At 24.1% G+C, this 12,328-nt stretch overlaps 1 protein-coding gene across 1 annotated transcript in view; it reads left to right on the plus strand.

The window, feature by feature from the left end:
• Nucleotides 1-12,328, plus strand: part of rnf220b (ring finger protein 220b) — a 134,543-nt gene that overhangs the window by 96,720 nt on the left and 25,495 nt on the right. Inside the window, exons 4-7 of the mRNA XM_072914598.1 lie at nt 4,337-4,379; nt 4,455-4,547; nt 9,203-9,245; nt 9,453-9,542. Coding sequence (XP_072770699.1) covers nt 4,337-4,379; nt 4,455-4,547; nt 9,203-9,245; nt 9,453-9,542 — 269 coding nt within the window. The remainder of the gene's footprint in view (nt 1-4,336; nt 4,380-4,454; nt 4,548-9,202; nt 9,246-9,452; nt 9,543-12,328) is intronic.

Genomic DNA, 12,328 nt, shown 5'->3' on the forward strand with positions numbered 1-12,328 from the left:
ATAACACAACAACAATAACAACTTAACAATAACACAACACCAACAACAACACAACAACAATAACACAACAACAATAACACAACAACAGCAATAACACAATAAAACAATAACACAACAACGACACAATAAAACAACAGCAACAACATAACAACACAATAACAATTACACAACAATGACACAACAACAACACAATAACACAACAGCAACAACAATACAAAAACAATCCCACAATAACATAACAACAATAACACAACAACACAATAACAATCCCACAACAACAATAACACAACAGCAACAACAATAACACAAAAACAATACCACTATAACATAACAACAACAATAACACAACAACAGCACAACAACAATAACAACGCAACAGTAACACAACACAACAAAACAACACCAACAACAATAACACAACACAATAATAACACAACAAAATGATTGCTTTTAAGCATGAAAAAAAGAAAGCTACGTTGTTCAATTGAACATTTATGTATTTTAAAATGACATTGAAATAAACCAATCGTTTTTTTCAATTACCATTTATTCAACTAGAATATCAATTACCAAACTACACACTCACCCTAAAAGCACTCCAACTATTTGTTTTACAATACAACTATGTATATATATGTATATATATATATATATATATATATATACTGTAGGTCTGGGGTAATTTTCGCCTCATTCCTGTGAGAACCCTGCGGTGTGACTGAGGCATTTAGGAGCGGGGACTAGCTGCAGTGTGAGCAGATAATACTGCATCATCTCTTTCTCTTTGGGACTTTTTGAGGCCGGCAGTGCGTTAAGTGAGGGAGGAGACAAAAGACTGGCTGTGTTATTGGAGCTTGTTGACCAGGAGCCTCATTGATGCTCACATCTTTCATATTGTTGACCAGGAGCCTCATTGATGCTCACATCTTTCATATTGCAGACGTCAGCCTGCAGGACACAAATATCAACAATAATGTCTACCAATGGCTGCTGGGAGACAAACATGCTCGCTGGGGCGCACGCACACGTAATACGCAACATATGACACCTAACACACACACACACACACACACACGCACACACACACACACACACACACACACACACACACACAGAAGAAGGATTTTTCTAATAAAGACATTGCACTCCAAATCTGCTTAAAGACCACTTGGTGGACAGTAATGGTGTCAAATTGTGCTTGGTCCACAGGGACACTCAGTGTGTGTGTGTGTGTGTGTGTGTGTGTGTGTGTGTGTGTGTGTGTGTGTGTGTGTGTGTGTGTGTGTGTGTGTGTGTGTGTGTGTGTGTGAAAGGACTACACACACCCTTAGGTGTGGACAAGATGAAAACAGGCTGTGTGTTTACAGGATAATATTGTCTTCTATGTTATGATTTACTATGTACACAACAAATACTGTGATCATTTACTATCTACATAGTAAATAGTGTTTTAATGTATTAACTTTGCACATAATAAATGGTGTATTAATTTATTAACTATGTACAAAATAAATGTTGTGATGATTTACTAACGGCGTACACAATAAATGTTATAATTGAGAGTGTACACAATAAGCATGATATGTTTTTAACTATATACACAGCAGATGTTGTTATGATTTATTAACTCTTTCCACAATAAATAACGTGACCATTTTCTGTGTACACAATAAATATTGTTGTGATTGATTAACTGTTTACACAATAAATAATGTTATAATTTATTAACTATGTACACAATAAATATTATAATTTTTTAAACTATATACATAATAAATATTGTTGTGATTTTTTAAATATGTACTCATTAAATATTGTTGTAATTTTTTTTACCATATATGTAATTCATATTGTTATGATTTATTAACTATGTACACAATAAACATTGTTGTAATTTTTTAACTATATACACAATAAATATTGTTATGATTGCTTAACTATTTACACAATAAATAATGTGATAATGTACTATGTAGACAATCAATATTGTTATAATTTACTATGTTCAAAACACATAATATTATAATTTACTACGTACACAACAAATAATGTTATAATTTACTATGTACACAAGAAATGTTCAAATTTACTATGTATACAATAAATAATTTTATAATTTGCAATGTACACAACAAATAATGTTATAATTTACTATGTACACAACAAATATTATAATTTACAATGTACACAACAAATAATGTTATAATTTACAATGTACACAACAAATAATGTTATAACGTACTCAATTTGCACACAACAAATCAGGATATAATTTACTATGTACACAACAAATAATGTTATAATTTACTATGTACACAATAAGTACTGTTATAGTTTTCTATGTACATAGTAAAATTATTGTCATTTACTATGTACACAACAAATAAGGTTATAAGTCACTATGTACACAATAAATAATGTTATAATTTACTATGTACACAATAAATAATGTTATAATTTACTCTGTACACAACAAATAATGTTATAATTTACTATACACACAATAAATAATGTTATAATTTACTATGTACACAAAAAATAATGTTATAATTGACTATGTACACAACAAATAATGTTATAATTTATTATGTACACAATAAATAATGTTATAATTTACTATGTACACAAGAAATAATGTTATAATTGACTATGTACACAACAAATAATGTTATAATTTACTATGTACACAATAAATAATGTTATAATTTACTTTGTACACAACAAATAATGTTATAATTTACTATGTACACAATAAATAATGTTATTTACGATGTACACAACAAATAATGTTCAAATGTACTATGTACACAATAAATAATTTAATAATGTACAATTTACACAACAAATAATGTTATAATTTACTATGTACACAATAAATAATGTTATAATTTACTATGTACACAAAAAATAATGTTATAATTGACTATGTACACAACAAATAATGTTATAATTTACTATGTACACAATAAATAATGTTATAATTTACTATGTACACAAAAAATAATGTTATAATTGACTATGTACACAACAAATAATGTTATAATTTACTATGTACACAATAAATAATGTTATAATTTACTTTGTACACAACAAATAATGTTATAATTTACTATGTACACAATAAATAATGTTATTTACGATGTACACAACAAATAATGTTCAAATGTACTATGTACACAATAAATAATTTAATAATGTACAATCTACACAACAAATAATGTTATAATTTACTATGTACACAACAAATAATGTTATAATTTACTACATACACAATAAATAATGTTATAGTTTATTATGTACACAATAATGTTATAATTTACAATGTACACAATACATGTTATAATTTACAAAGTACACAATAAATAATGTTATAATTTACTATGTACACAATAAATAATGTTATAATTTACTATGTACACAATAAATAATGTTATAATTTACTATGTATACAATAAATGTTATAATTTACTATGTACACAATAAATGTTATAATTTACTATGTACACAATAAATAGTGTTATAATTTATTATGTACTTAAATAAATAGTGTTATGATTTATTATGTACACAATAAATAATGTTATAATTGACTATGTACACAATAAATAATGTTATAATTTACTATGTACACAATAAATAATGTTATAATTTACTATGTATACAATAAATGTTATAATTTACTATGTACACAATAAATGTTATAATTTACTATGTACACAATAAGTAATGTTATAATTTACTATGTACACAATAGTTAGTTATAATTTACTATGTACACAATAAATAATGTTATAATTTACTATGTACACAATAAATAATGTTATAATTTACTATGTATACAATAAATGTTATAATTTACTATGTACACAATAAATCTTATAATTTACTATGTACACAATAAATAGTGTTATAATTTATTATGTACTCAATAAATAGTGTTATGATTTATTATGTACACAATAAATAATGTTATAATTTACTATGTACACAATAAATAGTGTTATAATTTATTATGTACTCAATAAATAGTGTTATGATTTATTATGTACACAATAAATAATGTTATAATTGACTATGTACACAATAAATAATGTCATAATTTACTACGTACACAATAAATAGTGTTAGTATTTATTATGTACACAATAAATAAAGTTATACTTGACTACTTACACAATAAATAATTATAATTTACTATGTACACAATACATATTGTTATAATTTATTAACTACAGAATAAAAACAGGCGACTTACAGGATGATATTTCCAAGAAAAGATGTAAATATTGTTTATTGTTGCTGTGCTCATGTCTTGTTTGTGTCTCCGCCTCCCAAGTGTCACACCTGTGCAGCACGAGCACGCCATGAGGACGCCAAAGGTAAACGGCGTCCGTCTTGTCAGCATGTCACCTTCACCTGTGCTGCTCCACCTTCCAATCTGTGTCTGCTCTCAGCTTCTGTCCTTCTCGCTGCACATCAAACGGGAAGGAAGTTCCCCCAAGTCACCGCCAAGACCTGCTGATGACACGCACTCTGACCGCTATCAGGTAGGATGTTACTCAATCGTGTTAGTGAGGGCCACAATCATGTTAGTGAGGGCCACACCTCAATGATGACACTTCTCTCGTGAATAAACATAAATAGTTTAGACTTTTTAAAAATAAATCAAACACACAATAAAAATGTTACAGTTTACTATGTACACAATAAAGAATGTTATAATTTACTATGTACACAACAAATAAGGTTACAATTTACTATGTACACAATAAAAATGTTATAATTTACTATGTACACAACAAATACTGTTATAATTTACTATGTACACAATAAATAGTGTTATAATTTACTCTGTACACAATAAATAATGTTGTAATTTATTATGTACACAATAAATGATGTTATAATTTACTATGTACACAATAAATAATGTTATAATTTATTAACTATGTACACAATAAATATTGTTATAATTGATAAAGTATGTACTCAATGAATATTGTTATATTTTGTTAACTATGTACACAATAAATAATATTATAATTTATTAATAATGTACACAATAAATAATGTTATAATTTATTATGTACACAACAAATAATGTTATAATTTACTATGTACACAACAAATAATGTTATCATTTATTTAGTATGTACGCAATAAATAATGTTATAATTTACTATGTACACAATAAATATTGTTATATTTTATTAACTATGTACACAATAAATATTGTTATAATTTATTAAAAATGTCCACAATAAATAATGTTATAATGTATTAACTATGACCACAATAAATAATTTTATAATTTATTAACTATGTACACAATAAATGTTATAATTTATTAATAATTCCCACAATAAATAGTTATCATTTATTAAGTATGTACACAATAAATAATGTTATAATTTACTATGTACACAATAAATAATGTTATAATTTACTATGTACACAATAAATAATGTCATAATTTACAATGTACACAACAAATAATGTTATAATTTACTATGTACACAACAAATACTGTTGTAATTTACTATGTACACAATAAATAATGTTATAATTTACTATGTACACAATAAATAATGGTATAACTGATTAACTATGTACACAATAAATATTGTTATAATTGATAAAGTATGTACTCAATAAATATTGTTATATTTTATTAACTATGTACACAATAAATAATGTTATAATGTATTAATAATGTACACAATAAATAATGTCATAATCTATTAAGTATGTACACAATAAACAATGTTATAATTTACTATGTACACAACAAATAATGTTATCATTTATTTAGTATGTATGCAATAAATAATGTTATAATTTACTATGTACACAATAAATATTGTTATATTTTATTAACTATGTACACAATAAATATTGTTATAATTTATTAAAAATGACCACAATAAATAATGTTAACATTTATTAACTATGTACACAATAAATGTTATAATTTATTAATATTTCCCACGATAAATAGTTATCATTTATGTATGTACACAATAAATAACGTTATAATTTACTATGTACACAATAAATAATGTTATAATTTACTATGTACACAATAAATAATGTTATAATTTACTATGTACACAATAAATAATGTTATAATTGATTAATAATGTTCACAATAAATAATGTTATAATTGATTAAGTATGTACACAATACATATTGTTATAATTGATTAAGTATGTACACAATAAATAATGTTATAATGTATTAATAATGTACACAATAAATAATGTTATAATTTATTAAATATGTACACAATAAATGTTCTTATAATTGATTAAGTATGTACACAATAAATAATGTTATAATTAACTATGTGCACAATAAATAATGTTATAATTGATTAATTATGTACACAATAAATAATGTTATAATTGATTAAGTATGTACACAATAAATGTTGTAATTGATTATCTATGTACGCAAAAAAAATCATGTTATAATTTATTAAGTATGTACACAATAAATATTCTTATAATTGATTAATAATGTACGCAATAATTAATGTTATAATTGATTAAGTATGTACACAATAAATAATGTCATAATTCACTATGTACACAACAAATAATGTTATAATTTACTATGTACACAACAAATACTGTTGTAATTTACTATGTACACAATAAATAATGTTATAATTTACTATGTACACAATAAATAATGTTATAATTTATTAACTATGTACACAATAAATATTGTTATAATTGATAAAGTATGTACTCAATAAATATTGTTATATTTTATTAACTATGTACACAATAAACAATGTTATAATGTATTAATAATGTACACAATAAATAATGTCATAATTTATTAAGTATGTACACAATAAACAATGTTATAATTTACTATGTACACAACAAATAATGTTATCATTTATTTAGTATGTACGCAATAAATAATGTTATAATTTACTATGTACACAATAAATATTGTTATATTTTATTAACTATGTACACAATAAATATTGTTATAATTTATTAAAAATGTACACAATAAATAATGTTATAATTTATCAACTATTACCAGAATAAATAATGTTATAATTTATTAACTATGTACACAATAAATGTTATAATTTATTAATATTTCCCACAATAAATAGTTATCATTTATGTATGTACGCAATAAATAACGTTATAATTTACTATGTACACAATAAATAATGTTATAATTTACTATGTACACAATAAATAATGTTATAATTGATTAACTATGGACACAATAAATAATGTTATAATTGATTAATAATGTTCACAATAAATAATGTTATAATTGATTAAGTATGTACATAATAAATATTGTTATAATTGATTAAGTATGTACACAATAAATATTGTTATAATTGATTAAGTATGTACACAATAAATAATGTTATAATATATTAATAATGTACACAATAAATAATGTTATAATTTATTAAATATGTACACAATAAATATTCTTATAATTGATTAAGTATGTACACAACAAATAATGTTATCATTTATTTAGTATGTACCCAATAAATAATGTTATAATTTACTATGTACACAATAAATATGGTTATATTTTATTAACTATGTACACAATAAATGTTGTTATAATTTATTAAAAATGTACACAATAAATAATGTTATAATTTATTATCTATGACCAGAATAAATAATGTTATAATTTATTAACTATGTACACAATAAATGTTATAATTTATTAATATTTCCCACAATAAATATTTTTCATTTATTAAGTATGTACACAATAAATAACGTTATAATTTACTATGTACACAATAAATAATGTTATAATTGACTATGTACACAATAAATAATGATATAATTGATTAACTATGGACACAATAAATAATGTTATAATTGATTAATAATGTTCACAATAAATAATGTTATAATTGATTAAGTATGTACACAATAAATAATGTTATAATGTATTAATAATGTACACAATAAATAATGTTATAATTGATTAAATATGTACACAATAAATATTCTTATAATTGATTAAATATGTACACAATAAATAATGTTATAATTAACTATGTACACAATAAATAATGTTATAATTGATTAAGTATGTACACAATAAATAATGTTATAATTGATTAAGTATGTACACAATAAATGTTATAATTGATTATCTATGTATGCAATAAATAATGTTATAATTTATTAAGTATGTACACAATAAATATTCTTATAATTGATTAATAATGTACGCAATAATTAATGTTATAATTGATTAAGTATGTACACAATAAATAATCTTATAATGTATTAATAATGTACACAATAAATAATGTTATAATTGATTATCTATGTACACAATAAATAATGTCATACTGTATTAATAATGTACACAATAAATAATGTTATAATTGATTATCTATGTACACAATAAATAATGTTAAAATTGATTAACTATGTACACAATAAATAATGTTATGGATGAAAGTACAGCATCCTGGTACAAGGCAGGTCCAGTGGCTTGTGGTGGCGGAAGTTTGCAGAGAGGAAGAGGCTGCGAGGTGTGCTATCTTATTATTATGCTAACATTTCCTTTATCATGCTAATGTTAGCATATTTGCGTTTCATACTAGCATTTCTGCTAATATTATTAGTATAAGCCTAAATATCATGGCTTTTGATACTTGGCGCCATCTTATTATTATGCTAACATTTCTTATGTTATGCTAATGTTAGCATATTTGCGTTTCATGCTAGCATTTCTGCTAATACTATTTTGTATAAACCTAAATATCATGGCTTTTGATACGTGGCGCCATCTTATTATTATGCTAATATTTCCTATGTTATCATGCTAATGTTAGCATATTTGTGTTTTATGCTAGCATTTCTGCTAATATTATTAGTATAAGCCTAAATATCATGGCTTTTGATACTTGGCGGCATCTTATTATTATGCTAATATTTCCTATGTTATCATGCTAATGTTAGCATATTTGTGTTTTATGCTAGCATTTCTGCTAATACTATTTTGTATGAACCTAAATATCATGGTTTTTGATACTTGGCGCCATTTTAGAAGTATGCTAATTTCTATGTTGGATGCTAACGTTTTATGCTAGCGTTTTTGGTCATTTTATTGATAAAATCCTGGCTTTTAATGAAGTAAAATGTAACTTTGACACGTCGTTATCTGTCTTTGCTGCAGACGTTTCTGCGCGTGCGAGCCAACAGACACACCCGGCTAAACGGTAAGTTGCCGCATTTTCAGGCCAGTTTGTCTCCTTACTGCTGCAAAAAAAAAGAGGAATAAGAGACTTCCACAGCTCAAACAGTATAAAGTTTTTACCTTTTTTTTTTGTTTTTAAACGTGCCCCGCCCCCCAGCGGGTGACCTAGCGCCCACACGAGCAGAGGAGTTATTAACCTTTCAACTTTGACCTCTTGACATGTGAACAGTCGAAGACCTCTGCTGGTGCAGGTGCTACGTCACACCTGCGCCGTTACGGCCGCACGGCGCGGGAGTCCACCTAGACTGCACACGAGCTGGTAAGACCATGCAGTCCTGTGTTCATGAGCATTAATCACACGTATGAGGAGGGGAAATACATTTGATGGCCCCTGGAAAATGTTTCTAACGCAACAGTTAGTCTTTGATGGGACTTCAATCGTTAAAAATACACTCTGACCTGGAAATAACAATCTAGTTTTATACTAAATATTTCTTATTCTTGAATGGTACTTCAATAAATGAATATTTTAAAAATATGTATATATATTTATTATATAATATAACATAAAGTACAAATTATTTGATGATAATTAAACTAAATGTAATGTAAATTAAAATATTTATTAAGTTAAAAATACATTCTGACCTGGAAATAACAACCAAATGTTATACTAAATATTTCTTATTCTTGAATGATACTTCAATAAAAAAATATTAAAAAATATATATTTTTTTTTTATATAATATAATATAAATGATTAATTATTTGATAATAATTAAACTACAAGAAAATGTAATGTAAATGAAAAGATGTATTCAGTTAAAAATACACTCTGACCTGTAAATACAAATCTAGTTTTGTACTAAATATTTCTTATTCTTGAATGATACTTCAATAAATAAATATTTAAATATATGTATATATATTTATTTTATGATATAATATAAATGATCAATTATTTGATAATAATTAAACAAATTTAACATGTAAATTAAAATATTTATTAAGGTAAAAATACACTCTGACCTGGAAATGACAATCCAGTTTTATACTAAATATTTCTTATTCTTACATGAATATTTTAAAAATATGTATATATATTTATTATATAATATATCATAAAGTACACATTATTTGATGATAATTAAACTACCGGTAAATGAAAATAACAACCAATTTTTATACTAAATATTTCTTATTCTTGAATGATACTTCAATAAAAAAAATATTAAAAAATATATATATTTTTTTATATATAATATAATATAAATTATTAATTATTTGATAATAATTAAACTAAATGAAAATGTAATGTAAATGAAACAATGTATTCAGTTAAAAATACACTCTGACCTGTAAATACAAATCTCGTTTTGTACTAAATATTTCTTATTCTTGAATGATACTTCAATAAATAAATATTTAAATATATGTATATATATTTATTTTATGATATAATATAAATGATCAATTATTTGATAATAATTAAACAAATTTAACATGTAAATTAAAATATTTATTAAGGTAAAAATACACTCTGACCTGGAAATAACAATCTAGTTTTATACTAAATATTTCTTATTCCTGAATGATACTTGATTAAATAAATATTAAAAACTATTAATATTTATTTTATAATATAAATGATTAATTATTTGATAAAAAATTTAACTAAATGAAAATGTAATGTAAATTGAAATATTTACTAAGTCAAAAATACACTCTGACCTGGAAATAACAATCTAGTTTTATACTAAATATTTGTTATTCTTGAATGATACTTTATTAAATAAATATTAAAACTGTTAATATTTATTTTATAATATAAATGATTAATTATTTGATCATAATTAAACGAAATTAAAATGTAATGCCAATTTAAATATTTGTTAAGTTAAAAATACACAATATAGTTTTATACTAAATATTTCTTATTCTTGAATGATAGTTGATTAAATAAATATTAAAAACAATTAATATTTATTTTATAATATAAATAATTAAATATTTGATCATAATTAAACGAAATTAAAATGTAATGTAAATGAAAATATTTGTTAAGTTAAAAATACACTCTGACCTGTAAATAAAAACTTAGTTTTATACTAAATATTTCTTATTCTTGAATGGTATTTCAATAAATGAATATTTTAAAAATATGTATATTTATTTATAATATAATATAATATAAATGATTAATTATTTGATAATAATTAAACTAAATGAACATGTAAATTAAAATATTTATTAAGGTAAAAATACACTCTGACCTGGAAATAACAATCTAGTTTTATACTAAATATTTCTTATTCTTGAATGATACTTGATTAAATAAATATTAAAAACAATTATGTTTCTATTTTATAATATAAATGATTAATTATTTGATAAAACATTAAACTAAATGAAACTGTAATGTAAATTAAAATATTTACTAAGTTAAAAATACACTCTGACCTGGAAATAACAATCTAGTTTTATACTAAATACCTCTTATTCTTGAATGATACTTGATTAAATAAATATTAAAAACATTTAATATTTATTTTATAATATAAACGATTAATTATTTGATCCTAATTAAACGAAATTAAAATGTAATGTAAATTAAAATATTTGTTAAGTTAAAAATACAACCCTAACCCTAACCCTAACTCTAACCCTAACCCTAACCCTAGGCCTAACCCTAACCCTAACCTAACCCTAACCCTAACCCTAACCCTAACCCTAACCCCAAACCTAACCCTAACCGTAACGCTAACCTTAACCCTAACCCTAACACCAACCCTAACCCTAACCCTAACCCTAACCCTAACCCTAACCCTAACCCTAACCCTAACCCTAACGCTAACCCTAACGCTAAACCTAACCCTAACCCTAATGCTAAACCTAACCCTAACTCTAACCCTAACCCTAACCCTAGGCCTAACCCTAACCCTAACCTAACCCTAACCCTAACCCTAACCCTAACCCCAAACCTAACCCTAACCGTAACGCTAACCTTAACCCTAACCCTAACACCAACCCTAACCCTAACCCCAACCCTAACCCTAACGCTAACCCTAACGCTAAACCTAACCCTAACCCTAACGCTAAACCTAA

Source organism: Nerophis lumbriciformis, linkage group LG14, assembly GCF_033978685.3.
Source record: "Nerophis lumbriciformis linkage group LG14, RoL_Nlum_v2.1, whole genome shotgun sequence".
In the NCBI taxonomy this organism is placed as follows: Eukaryota; Metazoa; Chordata; class Actinopteri; order Syngnathiformes; family Syngnathidae; genus Nerophis; species Nerophis lumbriciformis.